This window comes from Aureobasidium pullulans (assembly GCF_000721785.1).
Source record: "Aureobasidium pullulans EXF-150 unplaced genomic scaffold scaffold_1, whole genome shotgun sequence".
NCBI lineage: Eukaryota > Fungi > Ascomycota > Dothideomycetes > Dothideales > Saccotheciaceae > Aureobasidium > Aureobasidium pullulans.
In genome coordinates this window covers 1,151,189-1,172,445 of record NW_021941021.1, presented here as the reverse complement: position 1 = coordinate 1,172,445, position 21,257 = coordinate 1,151,189, and the positions used below count along the sequence as shown (strand labels likewise).

The 21,257-nt window shown below is 51.6% G+C and overlaps 9 protein-coding genes across 9 annotated transcripts; 4 read left to right on the top strand and 5 right to left on the bottom strand.

Annotated features, from left to right (window-relative positions):
- Positions 1-1,466: 1,466 nt before the first annotated feature.
- M438DRAFT_263208 (uncharacterized protein) lies at positions 1,467-2,813 on the top strand (the record flags this gene model as incomplete). The annotated part of the gene is made up of 2 exons (XM_029899869.1): positions 1,467-1,940; positions 1,989-2,813. 2 exons carry the CDS (start codon positions 1,467-1,469, stop codon positions 2,811-2,813), a joined length of 1,299 nt encoding a protein of 432 aa, XP_029765729.1.
- Positions 2,814-3,354: 541 nt separating this feature from the next.
- On the bottom strand, positions 3,355-4,068 carry M438DRAFT_249180 (uncharacterized protein; the record flags this gene model as incomplete). Its single annotated transcript, XM_029899629.1, has 1 exon — positions 3,355-4,068. A coding segment is annotated over one exon (714 nt), but the record flags the coding sequence as incomplete, so codon positions are not given.
- Positions 4,069-5,394: 1,326 nt separating this feature from the next.
- M438DRAFT_262393 (GTP-binding protein) lies at positions 5,395-7,035 on the bottom strand (the record flags this gene model as incomplete). Its single annotated transcript, XM_029899815.1, has 10 exons — positions 5,395-5,619; positions 5,672-5,840; positions 5,890-5,947; positions 5,996-6,144; positions 6,193-6,302; positions 6,353-6,551; positions 6,601-6,719; positions 6,769-6,797; positions 6,922-6,950; positions 7,007-7,035. 10 exons carry the CDS (start codon positions 7,033-7,035, stop codon positions 5,395-5,397), a joined length of 1,116 nt encoding a protein of 371 aa, XP_029765727.1.
- A 289-nt stretch (positions 7,036-7,324) lies between these two features.
- On the top strand, positions 7,325-9,137 carry M438DRAFT_361020 (uncharacterized protein; the record flags this gene model as incomplete). Its single annotated transcript, XM_029907479.1, has 1 exon — positions 7,325-9,137. The coding sequence occupies exon 1, from the start codon at positions 7,503-7,505 to the stop codon at positions 9,135-9,137; it is 1,635 nt and encodes a 544-aa protein (XP_029765726.1). The 5' UTR covers positions 7,325-7,502.
- M438DRAFT_341281 (alpha subunit of succinyl-CoA ligase) lies at positions 9,053-10,635 on the bottom strand. Its single transcript, XM_029904465.1, has 3 exons — positions 10,137-10,635; positions 9,721-10,081; positions 9,053-9,662 (listed from the first exon to the last, which is right to left on the bottom strand). The coding sequence occupies exons 1-3, from the start codon at positions 10,617-10,619 to the stop codon at positions 9,523-9,525; spliced, it is 984 nt and encodes a 327-aa protein (XP_029765725.1). The 5' UTR covers positions 10,620-10,635; the 3' UTR covers positions 9,053-9,522.
- A 436-nt stretch (positions 10,636-11,071) lies between these two features.
- Positions 11,072-12,823, top strand: M438DRAFT_308981 (histone acetyltransferase ELP3; the record flags this gene model as incomplete). The annotated part of the gene is made up of 1 exon (XM_029902368.1): positions 11,072-12,823. The coding sequence occupies one exon, from the start codon at positions 11,072-11,074 to the stop codon at positions 12,821-12,823; it is 1,752 nt and encodes a 583-aa protein (XP_029765724.1).
- Positions 12,824-13,144: 321 nt separating this feature from the next.
- On the bottom strand, positions 13,145-13,603 carry M438DRAFT_286934 (uncharacterized protein). The gene is made up of 3 exons (XM_029901603.1): positions 13,527-13,603; positions 13,304-13,454; positions 13,145-13,248 (listed from the first exon to the last, which is right to left on the bottom strand). Exons 1-3 carry the CDS (start codon positions 13,562-13,564, stop codon positions 13,171-13,173), a joined length of 267 nt encoding a protein of 88 aa, XP_029765723.1. The 5' UTR covers positions 13,565-13,603; the 3' UTR covers positions 13,145-13,170.
- Positions 13,604-13,825: 222 nt separating this feature from the next.
- Positions 13,826-15,599, top strand: M438DRAFT_8389 (clathrin adaptor, mu subunit). Its single transcript, XM_029910350.1, has 4 exons — positions 13,826-14,258; positions 14,337-14,431; positions 14,488-15,362; positions 15,414-15,599. The coding sequence occupies exons 1-4, from the start codon at positions 13,922-13,924 to the stop codon at positions 15,418-15,420; spliced, it is 1,314 nt and encodes a 437-aa protein (XP_029765722.1). The 5' UTR covers positions 13,826-13,921; the 3' UTR covers positions 15,421-15,599.
- Positions 15,600-15,835: 236 nt separating this feature from the next.
- M438DRAFT_361015 (DUF1709-domain-containing protein) lies at positions 15,836-21,073 on the bottom strand. The gene is made up of 5 exons (XM_029907478.1): positions 20,906-21,073; positions 20,717-20,854; positions 18,068-20,662; positions 17,621-18,011; positions 15,836-17,570 (listed from the first exon to the last, which is right to left on the bottom strand). The coding sequence occupies exons 1-5, from the start codon at positions 20,918-20,920 to the stop codon at positions 16,222-16,224; spliced, it is 4,488 nt and encodes a 1,495-aa protein (XP_029765721.1). The 5' UTR covers positions 20,921-21,073; the 3' UTR covers positions 15,836-16,221.
- Between the last annotated feature and the right edge of the window lie 184 nt (positions 21,074-21,257).

The following is a 21,257-nucleotide window of genomic DNA, read 5'->3' as shown; positions in this document are numbered from 1 at the left end:
CTGCCGTTTTAGCCATGTTTCCAGAACATGTCTGACCTCCAGAGGCGGACGCCTTAGCCCATGCACAGAGTGAGGTTTCTCTCGTTGATAGGATCCGCATAGTATGTGAGTATCCAGAAGCTCACAGTCAAACTGTTGTCTCAAATAAGTACGATGCGCTGTAGCATCCGCCAGTCCCGCATGTTGCGCATGTACCTTGACCGCGGCAAAGACCCCTCAGTGGCAACGGACGCTGGCATTGGTCACCGATGATCTGGCATATCACAAGCTTGGAATAGCACACCAATATGCGTGTCTGAAGGCGGAAGCAGAGTGATCACCAGAATCTGCTCTCTGGAAATCAATACCAACATTGAGACTCTCTTACCTTTCCGATAGCTTTATTAAAAGTTTCGCAAGAGGTAGCCCGGTCAGGTGTAGCTTCTTGACAACTATCTTGACGTCAATCGAGAAAACACTTCCAGACCAATCAATCGCATTCCTTGTCGCTCTCACTAGCACGACACTGCATCTGGCTATTGGTCTACGTCCGGTTCCCGCGTTCGGCCTTTCGAATGCCTCTCGCTGCCCACCTGCCTGCGCTTAAACGCAATGCTGACAGTCGACAGAGTTCCTGATGCAGTGCTTGTGCCGACATTAGCCAGGAGATCTGTCTAGGCCACCTCCCTGGATGTTACGTGCATTGAAAAGCCATGCGTGACGGTCGGCCCTAGCAGTGTCTTACCATAGATTCTTGACTTGCCCTGTCCGAATTCTACTGACAAACACAACACTCTGTCACAGTGGGACTCCAAGAGTGGTTGGAAAAGAATCATTGACCATTGTCGCGAACCTGGCTTCGCCTTCTTCGAAACCGCAAGGAGCGGGGGAGGCAGACGCCATGCATGAACCCGCAGCGAGAAGCCAATACCTGAGCGAGTCACCTTTCTTCAGCTATTGACCTTGCAGATCGGTTGTGCTCACTGCTCACCACACCTGAACGCGCAGAGGTGTACTCTGTACAGTATTCCTGCAAGATCAGGATAGCACTATTTGCCTCGCTAATGCAGCTGACTGCGGTGTCAATGGCTCATAACGCAGAGAATGTCCTGCTTGTCTTACATCTTCCTCTCCGCGACTTTGCCCAGTACGCACGTTCTGAAAAGTGTCGCACCAAAAAAAAAGACATGTCGAACCAACCAAGAACCTCTGGGTTTAGGTAAATATTTTTATGGGCCCTTATACCGCATATTCTGATCAAGAAAAGGGAGGCTATATCTCCTTATGATGAGCAAACACATTCTACGCCGCCCTCATACCAGCAATGGCCAGAGATAACCCACAGTGTCTCGCCTCAAGATCCCGCCGATATGAGTTTCGCTGGGAAGCACGGGCCAATAGGAGACATCAGTGTTTCATCACCAGGTCTTGAATCGGTCTGGGAAGGTGAAGGTGACAAGGAAGTCATAGTGGAACCGATCACACATATGTCAGCATCACCACCTGAGCGAAAGTCTGCAAGGATTTGTGGTCTCAAGCGTGGACTTTTCCTGCTCTTGCTGGTTGCTGCTCTGTCAGCAGCAATAGCACTTGGTGTTGGATTAGGCGTGGGACTTGGGACGAAGCGCAAGAATGAATTGCTTGCTCAGGTGACAAAAAATACCACGACGCCTGGCAACTCGTCCGATTACTTGGTCGGCGGTGCTCTTGATCCTGCTTACTACTCGTTGGAAGGTGCTTTCAATGGTAGTGGTTTGGCACTAGCATCTCAGTCGTTTGGATCCGGCGAATATGGTGAGCTTGTTTTGTACTTCCAACATCATTCTGGGTCAATCAGATGGCAAAGATTGACACCAAACAATGGCTGGCTGGGTGGAAGTGCGTCTGAGGTCGTCGCAACAGATGCTAAGAATAGCACACCCTTGAGTGCAGTAGCTTACAGTCTCAATGGGATATCTACAGTAAGATTGAGTCTTGGCTGAACTTACTTTCACGCTAACTCGTAACAGTGGCATCTTTTCTACGTTGATAACAGCAATCGTCTTCGCGAGAAGATCAACAGTAATGCAACAAACATATGGGAAGAAGGGTCGTTGACTGGAGAGAATCACTTAGTCCTAGACGCCGACCAAGTGGGGATGCAAGCATGCTGGTATGGGAACGACTATGGAGATGTCGACTACAAACACAGTCCTTTGCCAGACCAAGACAATAGCACAGCCAACAGCACCACAGACTCCGGCACAGATGTCGGCATGCATCTCTGGTATGCCTCTGGTGATACTACGTTCCAACAATTAGGCTGGCGGCATGGTGACAAGAACTGGACATACCAGCAAGAGTGGGATGATAAAAATGGACATGCAGGCGTTGGCTGCTACTCCTGGGGTAAAGGCACAACTACATACGTCATGATGGTGAATTCTCACAACACGGCAGAGATCTGGTGGAAAGATACTAACATCAATGCCACTTCCACCTCCGCCCACCCTATCAACCAGTGGACAAACAGCTCAGTGGCTATAAACAACGTCCATCCATCAACCTCTCTTGGCTATACGAATGCCTTCTATGCTCAAGGTATGGACGGCTGGATTACAGGATATGATATGGTCTGGACTTCTGAGAACACCACCATTAACGGCAGCTTTAAAGTGGACCTCAGACAGGGGATACCCGGGACTCATCTGAGCGTGACTACACTGCCAGACCAAAGTGGCGGGGACAGTCTGTGTGTTTTCTACCAGACAGAAGGAAGTGATATCATGTTTGCGACCAGGGATCTTGTCCAAGGTGCTTGGACAGCAGCAGCATTGGTAGTACCAGATTCCTGATGAGGCAAAGATCGGTATACTGCTGCTCGAGTTCGTCTCTCTCGGGTGTCACAAGACCAATTGGCGATACCTCTACTATCACAAGCCCCTCAGCATACCGGGGAACTTGTAGCAAGAAGTTCTGTATTTTGCACATAATGCTCTCGTTTTTAACTGTTTATGGCCGTCTCTTGTTCATACCTTCTCCATGCATCGCTCCTGCATCATTCGCTAACCGCCTGTGGAGAGTCGATGGTCCCTTGTAGAGTATGGCGGTCGCTCTCTCTGCTTGAAGTGCTTTTGATCTTGTTGACGCAACTATGCCTTCTTTCCCGACTTGGGAATGGTCTGTGGCTAGGGGAATGGCAAGTCTCTTTTGCTCTTAATTGTTGCCCGAGCTCGATCTCGAGCAACGCTGAGTATAAGATCGGGGGATGCAGCATACATGAACAGCAATGATGGTTTTGTTTACAAAGAAGGCTTGTTGTACATTTTTTGTTTATAAAACGACATTCTAACAATGCGGCAAAGTCTTGACCTTGGTAGATTTTGTCAACGCAGCGACATCCTTGACGTATTGCGCCCAGCTGGTCGAAAACTCTTCGTACCCACTGCTCGTAGTGATGAAGGTACCGTTGTAACCAGCGGCAACGATGTTCTTCGTATCAGTGTTCAGTTTCGCGTTCGAGTTTTTCGGGTAGTCGTGGATCATGACCGTGCTCTTCTGCCTCAGACATTCTGGGATCTTGTTCTTGCCTCCAGCAGTCCAGTCGGCATAGGAGTTCTCGTACGCATTGACGTAGTCGGCGTATTCGTAAAATTTCGCGTCGATGGGGATGCCCGGATTTGTCCAGACTTGCTGGTGCGACTTTGGCATGGTTTTATGAACGTAAGTGTGAATGTCCTTCATGTAGGAAAGGTCCTTGGTTTCGTAGGGCGCTTCGTCAACGAAGATGCCATCGAGGTGAATGTCGGTTTTGCCTGACTTCTTCCAGGTCGAGTAGGTGGCAATCTCCTTTTGTACGGTGGCAGCCTTGCGTTTTCCGTAGTTGATGTGAACGTAGCCAAACAGTTGCACGTTACTGTGAGAGCGAAGGGACGTGACCGCAGAGATAATCTCAGGTTCTGAAGCGCCGTCAGAAGGACCGGAATTGGGATTGATGATCACGTTGAAAGTCGTGTTTGGAGACGCAGAAATGGTGTTGTAAAGAGGCTGCCAAGCGTTGGGGGTTGGCCAGATGTACAATGGTACTGCGACCGCCATGGCTAGATTGACCATAATGCTTGATTTTCGATGTCGTTTTGGTCGTGATTGTCCTTGATAGAGAAGTGTGCTAGAAAGAAGACGAAACGTGGTGTGCAAAGCAAATCAAACACAAGGATGTGACGAAGTGATCGATTGACGGAAAGACAGAATACTATCCCGATGAGCAGACTTGCTTCGAAACTTATATCAGCACCGCCCCTTCCTTCAAGGAGGAGTAGCAATAAGAAGAGGATCTTTTAGGCTTCCAATACATGCCAGCGAAACGTTTCTGTAACGGTTGATAGCACGCACTCCAGACACGTCCGAGCCCACTACCGACGGCGGTTGAGATATAGAAGTGCATTTCCTAGAGACATGAGCTTGGGTGAGAGCAACGTTCAAGTGGTCGAGATGTCAACATTGATCTCGCGTTCAGGTGTGGTGTCGCCCTGAGGGCAGTCGATGCTTCAAACATCTGTTGCCAGATCTTCTGATGATCGGGGCGGCGCTGCGTAGCATACACTCATCAAGACTGTTGATATACCACAAAGGAAAGAAGCATGGATTGTGCACTCCAACAATGAGCAGTGAGTAGTTAGAGTTTGATAAGAACAGGAGGCAAGGTTAGGCTTTCTTCGCAATGCCAAGCCTTGTCGCAGTGATTTGTTTGGAAGGCTTGAGCTCAGATGGCGACTTGATGTGGACAGTTGGCAACAACAGTAGAGCAGGAAGTCCACATGAGCCTTCGACGTTTCCTGCTCCACCTCAGACAATGGTCTGATGCCCATTTACTCAGGCTGAGATCAGAACCAACACAAACACAATGTAACCCGAACATCTGGTGACTTTCACCTTCTGGTCAGATGGATGCAATTGTTCCTCTGCGACTCGGCCAGCCGCAGCGAGCGAGTCGTCTCTTATGCCATGAGAACTGGCAGTGGGTCTCGACGACGGACACCACTGGTACCGAATGATATGACCAGGTAACAGCCTGCCGTCAAGCCATTGTGTCCTCGGTCTGCTGGACCGGAAAGCACTATATCGTGCTGTCTCGAGGAATTGAATCCAAAGACAGGGTGATATTGTCAACAAGCTTCTGGGCAAAGTCTAAACTGCACAACACAAGATTAATACACATGTTCATGATGCGCTCACTGTGTACAAGCTAGTTCTGGTTAGAGACGGCCATGTTATTAACCTAGCTTCCTTGAATTAGGATGATCCGAGGGCCATTGACAAAGACAGATCACTCCCTGCAAGTCTCTTCACTAGAATACCATCTTTGCAGTAGTATCTTCGATGAGAGAAACCCGCACTTGCAAATATGTATGTGAGTCTGTCCACAATAATGCTTGATCACTTTGCTGCAAGACCAGACTTCGTACCGACGATTGATACCACATCCTCGTCACATACAACATGACCCAGACCGACCCTTTGAGGGATGTGTTTGGCGGAAGCACCCCATACCAATGCATACTTGAAGCTCTCCTTCAGGTTGCGATGGATAGCATCACACACGTCTTCGATAGTCGAGTTTCCGCGGACGATGAGAGCCTCGCTGAAATCCGGATCAATGCCCTTTCTGTATGATTGTCAGTCTGTGCAGCAAACAAGAAGAGCTTAGATGAACCTGCCTCTTGGTGTAAACGCGGATCAAGCGAAGTTCTTCCCAGCAACGATCTACGACGTCTCTGACTCCAAGGTCGAGCTCGCAACTCATGATAACGGTGTTTGGTTCTCTTGCTAGCATATCCATGTGATCGAGGCCGATGACGTCGACTTTGTTGTAGACATAAAGACTTGAAGGAGTTAACTTTGGCTCATGCTTACGAATTATGACAGACTTACCATCTGATATATGTGCGGTGATCCTTCATGATAACATCGATAAAATCGTCGACAGTGACTGACCAATGTTAGTTTGAGCTTCGCAAACAAGCCCGCCAGCACTTACCATTCTCATCACGGACAAGGACTTCACAATTCAGAATCTTGTAGTCACGAAGAATATTGTACAGCATCTTCTCGTCCAGACCGTTCTTCGGAGGAGTTTGGAAGGTGATCTTCATGCCTCCAGCCTTCTTGGGCTTCAAGTAGATGTTCCTTCCTTATTATCAGCAGTTGGAGGTGCATATATTCGTGGATACTTACGGGGGTTCCTTGTTCAGTCTGATGCCAACGGCCTCCAACTCAGCTTCCAGTAGAGCTCTTTGCTCGGCTCTTTTCGTAGCATCCAGCACCATCAAGATCATATCACTGGTCTGAAACTGTCAGCAGTAGCACGAAACAAGACAGTAGTCGAGTAATGTACCTTTGCAGCACTAATGACCTGTCTTCCACGACCCTTGCCTTCTGCAGCACCCTCGATGATACCCGGTAAATCGAGAATTTGGATCTCAGCACCTCCGTACTCAAGTACACCAGGAATGGCAGTGAGTGTGGTGAAAGCATATGCCGCAACCTCGGATTTTGTTTTTGTGATCTTGCCCATGAATGTTGATTTTCCGACTCTGAGAGCCAAGTAAGCGACGAAAAGCACATCGGAAAGGATAGACTTACGAAGGGAAACCAACGAGCGCAATACGAGCGTCACCACTCTTGCTGACATCGAAACCTTCTCCACCAGGACCGCCTGCACCTGGGCCGGGCTCTAATAGTTGCGCTCTCAGACGAGCGAGCTTTCTAGAAGACAATCAGCAGCTGATGGCTTCTACAATCCGCAAGTACTGACCCTTTGAGAAGACCCAAATGATATTCTGAGGATGGTGTCAGCGCCAAATTTCGATGTTGTGGAAGTATGAATTCGAATCGCACCTGTTGCCTTGTTCTCTGCGACCTGTTAGCTATCTGTCAATATGTTCACCAGACAGATCTACATACTCTGCGTTCTAGCCATCTCGGCCTCAATCCTGCAGACCATTAGTTCCACCCTCCAAATTGTTTTCTTTGTTCTTCGTGGACGCACTCCTTGATCTTCTCCGTAATGTTTACCATCTTTGCGGTGAGAGGGGAGTCTCTGCTCTCCTAACGAAACGGTAAAAGGTGCTTGTAACGAAAACAGATGGTTGGTCGCGGTTCAATACACCCTGCACACAAGCTCACGATTTCTTTGGCAGACGTTCTCAAAGCCCGGCCACACCAAGAGGCTCCTTCGCCCGCAAAACGCTCGGGACTGCTTCTGAGCACAGACCACATCTAGAGGACCTCGAACGTCATAGAGGCCCTTCCCAAAAACAGCTACGCGTGAATCGCGACCTGGTTTCCTCGAATACTGTAACAGGTTAGACTCGATCGTGGACGGAGACGTGATGTCGTGGACGATTTGTTTCTCGTAGCATCTTTTCCTTCCACGCCACTGACAATAGAACTAGTGTTTCCCGAGGAACTCGTCAGTTCTCCGGAGCCAGGACTCATTCGACTTACCATCTTGAGGCTGCAAGTAAATTTCGAGGAGGCGAGGCATGTTCGCCAAAGAAGCTTTGCCAGTCTCACACTACGACGTGACTGCTCGCCTGAATGGACAGTATGACAGTCTACTGGCCTCTGGACAATACTATCCTTTCACCTACCCTTTCGGAACTCTGGGCGCCACAGTGGTGATCATCTATCTTCTCTTGGACCACCGATCACGGCCATGGCTACGAAAGGCTCGTTATGCAGCATGGTCATTCATCACGGTCTTCGCCTTGTGGAGCATCAAAAGTTTCCGTGCGCGAAATCCGGCGGCGGCCTTTGGTGTGGGTCTGATATCAGCTTGGTCGATACTGTGGTGTAGTATGATGCTGGTAATCAAAGACGTCCAGCTTGACTTCTCCAGAGTTGAAAGGAAAGAATCGCGTTTGGATTTGGTGTCTGCATCAACGTCGTCACAGACCGCCGAGTCCAACGGCCATGCAAGTGGTAACGCTCATCAGGATGGCTCGACTCTGCATGCTCGTAGCAGCAAAGTGGGCACGACACAAGCACCCGCTCAAAGGACCGGCACACTCGCCTGGCAAGCTTATCCTGCAGGTCCATTTGTCGAACGCCTCGACTGGGTTGCCGATATCTTCTCTAACTTCAGGGGCATGGGCTGGAACTGGCGAATTTCTGGACTACCCTCCCCACCACTGTGGGTACAAGCTCAGATATCTGGCAACTCAGGCACACCGCCCCCAGAAGAAGACGAAAAGAAGACTCAGATTAGTCGTACTGGTGTACGTCGCTATCACGACAATTCATCTTTGCTCAAAGCCAACCTGTGGCTTGTCTGCCGCGATGTAATAATCCTTGACGTCCTCAAAACCCTTATCTCACATGACGCTTACTTCTGGGACGGCAATGTCTCGGCTTGGCCTAATTACTTGCCAGCCTACCTTCACGCATTTCCGGTCATCGTCCGCAGTGCTCGCCTACTCATCAGCTTGAGTGCTGTTTACATAGCATTACAGGCTATCTTCGCTCTGGGTCCTCTGTTCTTCGTCGGAATGATTGGTCCCCGCTACATAGGCGCACGCGGTGAGGCCTGGATGTACCCTGATAGCTTCGGCTCCTTCGACAACGTTCTCGACAAAGGTCTTGCTGGCTGGTGGGGCGGTTGGTGGCATCAATCCTTCCGCTACGCATTCGAAGCACCAGCCACAAAGTTAATGGAGCTAGCGCAAGTGAAGCCAAAGTCACCGACTGGAAAGTTCATCTCGTTGACAATAGCTTTTGTGCTGTCGGGAGCACTGCACGCTTGTGGCAGCTACACGCAGATGGGTCACACGTATCCGCTTTCTGGCCCTTTTCTGTTCTTCATTTCGCAGATCGGAGGTATAAGTGCTCAGCTTGCGATCAACTCGCTTTTGCAACAGATTGGTGTGGTGCAACGATGCCCACGATGGCTGCAACGTACAGCGAACTTCATCTACGTACATGTATGGTTCTACTATACTGCACCTCTGCTTTGCGATGATTTTGCACGTGGCGGTATTTGGCTGTTTGAACCCTTGCCTTTCAGCCCACTTAGGGGTCTGGGTCTAGGCGGACCTGGCGATGGATTCTGGTGCTGGTGGGGAGGTATTTTATGGTGGCACAAGGGAGACCGATGGTGGAACACTGGGCTTGCTCTGTGAGGCTTATCAGTGGTGACCAAGTTCTCAGCATTTCACGACAGTTTAGATATAGATGAACCATCTTCACGTATAGATATTCAACAATGCCAAAGGCAAGTCAGCCGAATCCGAAACTGTCGCAAGTAGATTTGATCTCGAAACAACAAGAAGAACCACCCCAATAGAGAAAGAGCTTGCCGAAACCCATGCGCGCATGACAATGAAATCGGAAGAAAATAAGAAAACTAGAACAAAACGGTTTCTAAGAGGGGGTACTGGAGTTGCGCCGGCTTATACACAATGGGTCTTCTTTCTCTCTCTCTCTCTTTCCCTCAAAAACCTTGGACCATAGCCCCCTGTGGCCTACTAAAACATCAAGTGGGTATTACAGAGTGGGTGCTCGGATTTACATCAAATCGCGCTTGATGAACTCTGCGTGCATGGTCTTACCAAGCGAGGCAGGGCTGCGCTCGACAATGACACCAGCAGCCTCGAGAGCGGAAATCTTGGAGTCGGCACCACCCTTACCACCGCTGACGATGGCACCTGTTGACAACGTTAGAATGCTAAAGCGAAGAGAAACACGATGTTGGAGTCTACTCACCAGCGTGACCCATACGTCTGCCAGGAGGAGCAGAGATACCGGCGATGAAGGAGACAACGGGCTTGTTGGCAGTGTTGTACTCCTTCAGGAAGTCGGCGGCGTCCTCCTCGGCGGAACCACCGATCTCGCCAATCATGATGATACCGTCAGTCTCGCTGTCCTCGAGGAAGACCTTGAGGCAGTCGATGAAGTTGGTACCAGAGAAGGGGTCACCACCAATACCAACGACGAGCGACTGACCAAGACCGGTCTGGGTGGTCTGGTTGACGGCCTCGTAGGTGAGAGTACCGGAACGGGAGACGATACCGATGCGACCACGCTTGTGGATGAAGCCAGGCATAATACCGATCTTGCATTGTCCCTGTGAGATGGTCAGAGATGTTCATGGGCGAGCATGGATCGTTTTTGAATCATACCGGAGCGATGATACCAGGGCAGTTGGGGCCAACAAGTCTGGTCTTGCCCTGGGTCTTGAGGATGTCGGTGATGCGGACCATGTCGTGCTGGGGGATACCCTCGGTGATACAGACAACGAGAGGAATCTCGGCCTCGATGGCCTCCTCGATACCCTTTGCGGCAACGGGGGGAGGGACGAAGATGGCCGAGGCGGTAGCGCCAGTCTCCTTGACGGCGTCGGCGACGGTCGCGAAGACGGGCTTGCCCAAGTGTGTCTCTCCGGCCTTCTTGGGGTTGGTACCACCAACAACGTTGGTGCCGTACTCGATGGCCTGCTGGGCGTGGAAAGTTCCCTGCTTGCCGGTGAAACCCTGGAAGAGGACCTTGGTCTGGTCGTTGATGCGGAGGTTTGTGTTTGTGGTCAGGTAGGGGGACGAGGCGCTGCTGTAGGGGCGCGAGGCCAGGCGCAGGGCGGAGCCCAGGGGCTTTCTGAAGCTCTGCATTGTCGACGGGAAAGAGAGGAGTGGTGGGTAGGCGGGAAGGAGGTTGTTTGGAGACACACGAACTTCTTCGATTAGCTGTTTCCCTCTTTTGCGCAGGAGCGAGCAAAGCCGCAGCAACCCTCCGACGCCCGCGAGCCGATGTTCTACCGCTCGCCCAGACCCTCAGCCCTACGAGTCCCGCGGCATCTCAACTTCTCAGCCAGAAGTCTGGGGCACGAATCGACTTTTGAGCTTTGAACTTTTTGTCGCCGACCCTCGACTTTGACATTTCCACTGCTCACCAACCTCTGTTGGACAGCTGACTCTTTCACCAATAACACTCGGGAAGGCTCTCAGGCTGTCAAACTCCATCGAACCTCAAACCCACCACCCTTCGCCCTTGCCCACGCCCACGCCCTAGCCCCAGCCCCAGCCCCAGCCCGCGCCGCTGCAGGCCCAAGCTATAACCCACAATGGCGACCATGACCATGACGGCCACCGAGCCCAAGGCCAAGCACTCGCGAGTCCCCAAAGGCGTCAAACTGCCCCCAGAGAACGAACGATACATGCGCGCTTGCGCCGACGTTGCTAGCGCCCTGGTCGAGGACTATGAAAGCCAGCTGGATGGCAAGAAACCCAAGAAGGACCTGAACCTCAACACCCTGCGCAACAATATTGCAAAAAAGCATTTCCTCAGCAACACCCCGCCTCTTACCGCCATCATCAATGCCGTCCCCGAACATTACAAAAAGTACATTTTGCCTCGCTTGATCGCAAAGCCTATTCGAAGTGCCTCTGGTATAGCCGTTGTCGCCGTCATGTGTAAGCCGCACAGATGTCCTCACATTTCATACACTGGAAACATCTGCGTCTACTGTCCCGGAGGCCCCGATTCGGACTTTGAATATTCGACTCAGTCATACACCGGATACGAGCCGACTTCGATGCGTGCCATTCGCGCGAGATATGATCCCTTTGAGCAAGCAAGAGGAAGAGTGGATCAGATCAAGTCTTTGGGTCATTCGGTCGACAAGGTGGAATATATCATCATGGGCGGCACGTTCATGTCGCTTCCCGTCAGCTACAGAGAAGAGTTTATTTCTCAGCTACACAACGCTCTGAGCGGCTTCCAAGCGACCAATGTTGATGAAGCTGTTTTGGCTGGTGAGATGAGTAGCACAAAGTGTGTCGGTATCACCATCGAGACAAGACCCGATTACTGCTTGGATCAGCATTTGAGCGATATGCTACGTTATGGATGTACCCGCTTGGAGATTGGCGTCCAGTCACTATACGAGGATGTCGCTCGCGACACCAACAGAGGTCACACTGTCGCCGCAGTTGCAGAGACTTTCAAATTGGCCAAAGATGCAGGCTTCAAGGTAGTGAGTCACATGATGCCTGATTTGCCCAACGTCGGTATGGAAAGAGATCTGGATCAGTTCAGAGAGTACTTTGAGAACCCAGCCTTCAGAACAGATGGTTTGAAGATCTACCCTACACTCGTCATCCGAGGTACTGGTCTGTACGAGCTATGGAGAACGGGTCGCTACAAGAACTACACACCCAACGCGCTGATCGATCTCGTTGCTCGCATTCTGGCATTGGTGCCGCCATGGACGCGCATCTACCGTGTGCAGCGTGACATTCCGATGCCTCTGGTAACTTCTGGTGTCGAGAACGGCAATCTGCGCGAGCTGGCCTTGTCACGTATGAAAGACTTTGGCACAACTTGTCGTGACGTCCGAACGCGCGAGGTCGGTATCAACGAAGTCAAGAACAAGATCCGGCCATCACAAGTAGAGTTGGTCCGCCGTGATTACACGGCAAACGGCGGGTGGGAGACATTCCTGGCCTATGAAGATCCCAAGCAAGATATCTTGATTGGATTGCTGCGTCTACGCAAGTGCAGCTCGACGCATACTTTCCGCGCGGAACTCACTGGTCAGCCCACGAGTTTGGTTCGAGAGCTTCACGTTTATGGCTCGGCAGTTCCGGTGCACGGTCGTGACCCGAGAAAGTTCCAACACCAAGGCTACGGTACACTATTGATGGAAGAGGCCGAGAGAATTGCGCGTGACGAGCACGGCAGTGAGAAGCTCAGCATCATTTCTGGCGTTGGTGTACGCAGCTACTACGCCAAGCTTGGATACTGGCTTGATGGACCTTATATGAGCAAGTGGCTCAAGGCCAAGGATGACGAGGAGAGTGACGATGGCTTCTGATGTTGATATTTCTGGTTGCTGGGATTATGGTGCATTTGGTAGAGAAATAAGCATGGGTGGTGGCGTTGAAAGGAGAACAAAGATGAATGAATGGAAGGATCCAAGGTGCAACAGATCAATGATAGGTATAAACAAGGGTAAGACGCCCAATTGCCGCTCAGTTAGAGAGTCTACATGACGCCTAGTGTGTGAGGCAGAAACAGTAACGCCGCGCCGAAGAAGCAAAAAGTGGTGGAGGTGGTCGTGGTGTTGGCGAAGAACAGAGGGACAGATTATCGAGGTCATTTCAAGACTTGGTATCGAGGATTCTAGAAGATGAAGTGAGGTTGTGAGCGGTAGGAGAGGGATCATGACAGTGCGATGGCGCCTCTTGATCTGTCTCGTTGGTGCAGATAAGCTTGGCCGGCGCAAAAGACGAGGAAAGCCTGGAATCAAGTCAGTACTTGGAATGGAAGGAACAGGAGGAAGGGGTTGACATACACCGTAGATAGCGACAGCACCAAAGACGGAGGCGGCGACAGCAGCGCCGTCCTCTGGATCTTCCTCGGAGCCCATGAGAGAGTGGTTGTTTGTCTTGAAGAGAGCACCGATGATGGAGAGGATGACAATGGCAAAGACGGAGATGACGACGCTAGTAGATGGTCAGCACGAAGGTGGGAGCAGAGGTCGAGGTCGAGGTCGATGTCGATGCCGAGGGGCGTACCATGTCCAGGCATTGAAGGCGGAAACGACGGGCTTCATGGTGGATTGAGGCGTGCAGCGGTTGTAGGCGGCAATGCGCTGTCTGAAGTGTGGTTCGGTGGGTGATGGAATGGGTCGAGCGACTGGGCGGGAGCAATCGAGCAAGGATGGAGTTATTCGACAAGTCCAAAAGATGAAGCTGTTGGCCGTGACGAATGTCGAATGTCGAATGTCGCGGGTGAGAGGTCGACGCTTGACGCTTGACGCTTGACGCTTGACGTGCTTCGTCTTGGCATGCCCGCTGGCCATCTCCGCAGTCGACACGAGTACGAGTAGCTGTCTCGAGTGACCCCTCGTCGATTGAGAGTTTGCGACTCGGGACCTTGTGCAAACAGACCGGAGTCAACAGGAGTCGACATGATTTCGGGAATCCTCATCTTCAACCAAAAGGGCGAGAACCTCATCTTTCGCGCCTTCCGCAACGACTGCCGCCCTCGTCTCGCCGACGTCTTCCGCATCCAGGTCATCTCCAACCCGCTGGTTCGCTCGCCCATCTTGACTCTGGGCTCCACCACGTTCAGCCATGTCAAGCATGAGAACATCTTCATCGTTGCCGTCACAAAGGGCAACGCCAATGCTGCCCTGGTCTTCGAGTTTCTATACCGCTTGATCCAGCTGGGGCGCTCCTATTTCGCCAAGTTCGACGAGGAGGCCGTCAAGAACAACTTTGTCCTGATTTACGAACTGCTCGATGGTTAGTCAATCCACACGATAACCATACTGCTGTACTGCCCGTACTGCCCGTACCGCCCTTTGCTCACTACCTGCCCAGAAATTCTCGACTTTGGCTACCCTCAAAACACCGACACCGACACGCTCAAGATGTACATCACCACCGAAGGTGTCAAATCAGAGAGGAACCTCGTCGTACGCCTACCTCTGATCCTCCCCCATCTATACCATCGCTCACATGCTACCAACAGGAGGACTCGTCCAAGATTACCATGCAGGCCACCGGTGCCATGTCTTGGAGGCGTGACAATATCAAGTACCGCAAGAACGAAGCCTTTGTCGACGTTATCGAAGACGTCAACCTCCTCATGTCCGCGAACGGTACCGTCCTGCGTGCTGATGTCAACGGCCAAATCGAAATGCGCGCCTACCTCTCCGGCACTCCCGAGTGCAAGTTTGGCCTCAACGACCGTCTGACCCTGGGCGAAGAAGCCCTAGCCTCGCCCTCTGGAAACATGGCTGGCACCAAAGCTACCAAAGCTGCTGCTGGCAGTGTTACTCTCGAGGACTGTCAGTTCCATCAGTGTGTGCGTCTGGGCAAGTTCGACACGGACAGGACAATCTCCTTCATTCCTCCGGACGGCAGCTTCGAGCTCATGCGCTATCGTGCCACCGAAAACATCAACCTGCCCTTCAAGGTCCACGCCATAGTCAACGAGATTGGCAAGACCAAGGTTGAATACAGCATTGCAATCAAGGCAAACTATGGTTCTAAGCTCTTTGCGACGAACGTTGTCATTCGCATACCGACTCCTCTCAATACTGCTTCCATAACCGAGCGCACGTCTCAAGGCAAGGCAAAGTACGAACCTGAACACAACAACATCGTTTGGAAGATTGCTCGCTTTACTGGTGGTTCCGAGTATGTGCTCAGCGCCGAAGCTCAGCTTACTTCCATGACCAACCAAAAGGCTTGGAGTAGACCGCCGTTGAGCTTGAACTTCTCCCTGCTCATGTTCACGAGTTCTGGTTTGTTGGTCAGATACCTCAAGGTGTTTGAGAAGAGTCAGTACAGCAGTGTCAAGTGGGTGCGGTACATGACGAGGGCGGGTAGTTATGAGATACGGTAAGCCTTTTGCATCTTCCCAGTATGAACCATGTGCTAACAGTTCTTTAGTTTCTGATCGTTGCACATTTGCAATTCCTTGGTCTACAGCATGGCGTCTTTTCCCGTAAGCAAAAAAGCATTTTGCCAGGCAGGGGTTCAACGGCGTTTGTTTCTTATTCTTGTTTCTCGTTTATCAAACGTCTTCTGAGATACCCGCGTGACCAGAGGCCATTTATTGCTCTTCTATTTTGGTCCTTTTGAGCTGGGTCACGCATCAGCCTTTTCTTTCATGTATCAAGATTGGATTGTAAAACAGTTGTGTCGATCATCGTGAGCTGACAGTCTGATGCCCTGAATCACATAACATCCATCTAATAATCGGTTAGCATGAATCTCATCCAGTGATCTACGATCAAATCAGCCGGTCCTTGAAGTGTCGTCGGTTGCACTTCTTGAAGACAGAGGCACGCGAATTTCGAGAGAGCAGAAATGAAGAGAAGTAGTATTCCATTCAATAAAGTCTGTAGTAGCACATGCATTGTCATTACAATCATCGTAAACTCCGTAGCCCTCCCAATCTCCAAGAAAAAGAAAAAAGACACAAGAGAAACAACAAGAAAGGGTGAAAAGCGACATCTATGTATTCCCGAGTCGCGATGGAAAGGAAGACAAAAGGAGAAACAAGAAGAGCCCTGCAGAGGGGGTCAAGACAGTCCAAAGAAAGCATGCTGTGGGAACCGCCGCGCCCCATGAGCCATGAGCCATGCTTTTGGTTGCAGAAAGAAGCCGAAGACAAGAGAAGAAGAAAAGGAGATGACGGAAGGAAATAAGAGAGAGAGAGAGAGGAGGGAATGAGGACGGTTCTGTCTGACCCCCTCTAGAAGATCATGCTCTTGACCTGATGTCTCTCACGTTGCACTGTGCGCGGACTCGTAGGCGGCGTCTCATCTCTCATCGTGTCTTGGTGGGACAGTGTACGTTTGAGCCTGGGCGCGGCAATTCTGCTGTCCTGAGCATCTCGACTGGGGTCGGGCGAGTTCTGTTGTGCCTTGGCTGCTGATTTGGCATCCGATCGTTCCTTGGTCAGGACGACGTCTGTCCATTTGGCCGTGCTGCCTGTCGAAGGTTTGCCAATGGACGAACCAAGTGCCTTCATCCATGCGTCCTTCTCGGCGGCGCTGTCGGCGTAGAAGTCAATGGTTTCGCCATTGGCAAATCTCATTCTGAAACCTTCCTCGACATAATGATAGCCATCGTCCTCTTCAGCAAAAGCAGACTTACGTCTGCCTTTGGTGGGATGGCCTGATGTCGGATCGGCTACCAGAGATTTCTGATCATCGATCAATCTTGTAGCCTTTGAGAGATTAATAGTCGCTCTGGGCTGACGGGTATGCTCGTGGTACGCTGTGAGCTTGGTGCCCTGGAGACGGAAGAAGCGGCGGCGCCAGTATGGGCAATCACCTCCCTGCTGACTCAAGCATCCCTCCCACGACGACTCCTTGACTTGCTCTGCGGCCTTCATCTCTCGGACCGCCGAACTCATACTCTTTGGCATGTGTTCGTCACCAGCGCCCTTGGGCTTGGGGATATACATGAGTTGCAGCTCGAGCTTGCCTACTGCATAGGGCGGGCGTCTGATGGTACCATCACGGCCACCAAAGCCGGGATTACCGTTGTTACGCTTGCTTCGCACACTGCTGACGACATCGGCATCCTTTTCAATGGCCCATTCGTTGAAGCAAGGTACGTCAACAGTCAACTGGCGTCCGAAGCACTGAGACTCGTGAGACTTCAGAGAGACGTATGCACGAGCAAATGAGCCAGACTTGGCATCGACTACTTCGCGCAGCATGTCCCAGGTCGTCGGTTTGGATGAGGCACGCTTGCGTTGCATCTCTTCTTGCTGACGACGCTCGACCTCGGCAGCCTCCTCTCGCTCTTTCCTTTCACGTTCCGCTCTCTTCTTCGGCGAAGACAGCAGACGAGAAAATCTAGAGGTTGACGATTTGATAGGCTTTGTAGGAGAGACAGGAACAGGGATAGACATTTGAGGCTTCGGTGCAGGAGCGGGAAGCTTGGTAGTCAAAGTCAGCTGGAATTCGAGATCCTGGAGGACAACGAGCTCAAACTCCTGGCCAATTGCGGCAGCCTTGCCGAGCTGGAGATCAGCAGTCGTGACGCAGTGCAACCCATTGTCCAAGGTGAGTTGGAAGAACAGACGATCGTCTGAAAGAATGTTAGTTGTGGTTAGAGATAGCTGTTGTCCAAGTACTTACTGCGTGGCAGTGGTAGATCAAGTTCCTTCACGCCGACTACTTTGACGAACAATCTTCCTCTCTCCTCACCATCACCGGACTCATCAGTGGTCATGTATTCATCAACCTTTCCTAGCGAGCTCTCATGACCAGGTAAGGGAGGAGCCGGGCCACCAACATTGGATTTTCTGCCAGAAGATCTCCTGGAGCTCTTTCGTCTAGTCTTACCGTTCCATGGCTCGGTCGTCAAGAATTTCTCGCCCGCACTCGATTTACGAGGGCTGCGCATACCCTTACCCGCGGCAGGAGGATTGGCTTGAGAGTTGGGAGAGAGCGGTCGTTGGCTTTCATCACTGAAGTTTCTATTACTGGCGATGATGACCTTGGTGTTCTGACGCATCAGGTAACCCTTCTGGAAAGTAGTCAGCACGTGTACAGGTGAATGATGAGAGTTGAATCAAAACGTACCTTTTGAGATTCGATCACGCGGTCAAATTCAGCATCCATCCCAAGGCCCATATCATTGTCGAAGGAGCTAAGCGGGAAGTCAAGGTCAAGCTTCATCTCGTGGCTTTGTTCGGAAAGAGCCTCTGGAGATGCATGGGTTTCGGCGTCAGAATGCCTATCGAGGCTGGCAGTTTCTTGGAGAGAAGACTCGGCCATCTGCTCGCCGTCTGCAACATTCAAGAGCCCTTGACTACTGACTTCTTGCTCTGAGTGCGAGTCCGAGCCGCGAGACTCCTGATCATTTTCTTCTTCGTCTTCGGATGAGCCTTGATCGTCCGTTTGGGCCGAATACTCGTCGCGATACTGGTCAGGGATTGCTGGCACCTCGTGGCTCACATGACGACGTTGAGCTCTCATAGCTTCCAAGTCGGCGGGAGTTCCAGATGGTCGTGCCTTGAGCTTACCTTGCGTCCTGATAGTGGCTTTGCGCTCAGGGATGATCGGTGCATCCTCAGGGGGAGGAGACATATCAATCATCGAGCCATGGATAACAGAACCGAAAGACTCGCGACCAATTGTGTGGTCGGAGTCAAACGACTCTCTTCTTCCGTATTCAGCTTCAACGGTGAAGCTGGGCTGTAGCAATTCGGGAGGCTCGAGAACGGAGTGCTTGCTTTGATCCTGTTCGCCTGATGAAGAGGGTGGTGTAGGGGTGATGTAATCCTTCAAGCCAAAGTCGAAGTCGTCGTTGCCCAGGAAGCTCAAAGGAAGACCCATGCTGGTATCGTCTGTACTTTGCGTATTGCCTAGCGGAGTAGCGAACACCTCTTCGTCGACCGGAGACTCTTGATGCTCGGCAGGGATGATTTGGTCGGGTTCCTCCGGTTGCTCATTGATCAAGACTGACATGGGAGACGAGTAACGACTCTCATCATCCTCGGCATGTGAATCATCATCGTATTCAGCATGATGAATAACAGAAGATTGTCTCTCATAGTCATCCATTCTGGGCTCATCAATGTCTTGATGGAAAGATGGAACAGCACTGAGATCGATGTAGCTGTTGTCATCCTCGTCTTTGATGGTGGCCCCGATTCCAGCGTCGAATTGGATCGATGTCTCGCGAGAAGGAATGGGAACATCAGGGTCGAGGTTTGCAAGTTCGCGGTAATCTCTATCAGCGTATGAGACCATTGACTCCTCTTGAAGGTCAGCATCGAAGTGGTCGTATTTCTGAGACTTGACATTGCGCAAGATAGACTCTCGAGATATGCTTGGTGCAAAGTCAAAGCCAGCAAGGTCATCATCCTCGACATCAGAGTGCTCTGAGCCGGCAGTCGCATTCTGTTCGGTCGAATCTGAGGTGTTCTGGGCAGGCTCGTCTCCGTTTTGTGATTTGTGAACATCGGCCAGTGATTCCTGCAGAGCGAGGAGATTCATTCTGTCTTCCAACGACATGTTGGTCTCCCTCATGCGGAGAATCTCATCCTTGGACACCGAAGCGGGACGGGGCGGAGAAGGGAGAGAACGTTGAATGCTGCTTGCACGCTCTGCTGCAGCGGCCAGACCACCTGAATCGACGCGCTCTCTCCTGAAGGATGGCACACCAGGAAGCGGGGGCAGAGGTCTTGCTTCAGCATCTGAATTGGCAGACTCGGACCGACTGGAAGAAGGTCTCTGTTCGTTGGGGGAAATGGTTTCGTGTCTCTCAGTGACCTCGTCATCATCCTCGAAAACATCATCATAGTCGTTGGCGAGATGGCTGCGAGCAACCTCGGGACTCATATGCCTCCAGTCCTCGGGAAGGACAACTGGGGTCTTGTCGGTATCCTCGAGTGAAGCGTCGAAGCTGTCTTCATCAACAGAAGAAGTGCGCTCGAAGCTGTTGTCTTCGTAGTCCTCGGAGTCGTAGCTGCCCTCTCGTGATCCCGATGCGATGGAAGATGGCTCTGGAGTCTGCTGTTCGTATTCGTTGATCTCAGGAGGTGATGTCTGGAATGTCACGCTTTTCGCATGGCGAGGTTGCGCGCGAGGTGTGGCGACTCTCGCATCATCCTCATCCTCGGGCCAATGACTTTGGTCTGATTCGAAGGAGCCAGCAAAGCGACTGTTGGATGTGAGGGAAGATTTGGTCGGTGAAGGAATGTCCCTGCGAGGAGAGCTAGGGGCTGATGTGTTTATGGCAGAAGGACCTGGCGATGGACCGGGAATCCTGGAAGGGCTCAGATCTGCGTCGGTGGGAGATCTGAGCGGGTTGTTCTCCTTGCGCAGACTGTCGAAGCGAGTGAACACGTTGTTCTGGAAGTTGCCTCCCCAGCCACGGTTGCTAAGAGGGCGCTCGATTACCGGAGAGCTCGAGGGATCGTAGTTGTGCTTGGTCTCGCGAGCATACATAGTGCTGTTCTTGACCCGGGACGCCTTTTTGAGGTTCTCAATCGATGAGCGACGGTGCGAAGATGTTCCAGTGGGAGAGGCAGATCGTTCAGGGCGCTCGGGACTGTTTTCCGAGCCAAAGCGAGAGGAAGAAGCGCGGTCTTCCCAGAACATGCGCGGAGAGCGCTGCTGTTGCAGCGGCGACGAGTCGAATGGCGACGAGTCCTTGCTAGCGACCATTTTCTGGCGCGGGGTGTCAGCAAAGGGTGATCGGCGAGCTGTGCCGTCTCGGCTTACCTTTGTGGCCTGGTTATAGCTGGGTGAGTTTCTTCTGCGCTCAGTCGAGCCAATCTCTGATAGAGGGCGCGACATCTTGGTGGGGGAGCCAATCGACGAAGCAGTCGAGTTAGACTTGACAATCTTGAGTGGCTGCACCTGATGGAAACGTCAGCGCATGCGAGAGGACATGCAGAAGGAGAGCCTTACCTCTTCGGTGGCCATTGTTGACGAGGAATGCACGCTTTCCCGTCCAGGGATGGCGGCAGACGATTGCAAGAACAAAAGCGTCGAGGCAGATGCGATTGTCGCGGCGCTGCTAGGGTTAGAAGACAAGAACAGCAGACACTCGAAGGTCGACACAAGAAAGCAATGGTGGATGCGAGGACAGATCGAAGAGAACGAACTTGTATATACACAACAACGTGGACAAAAGGTGGAGACTCTTTGTTATGACAACCGTTTTCTGGCGCTAAGATGGCGCTAAAACCCGGGCGTTTGGTGCCGTCCCGAGCTTGCAAGCTGCATCAAGCTGAGACGGAATTTATTTCTGTCTGCTCAG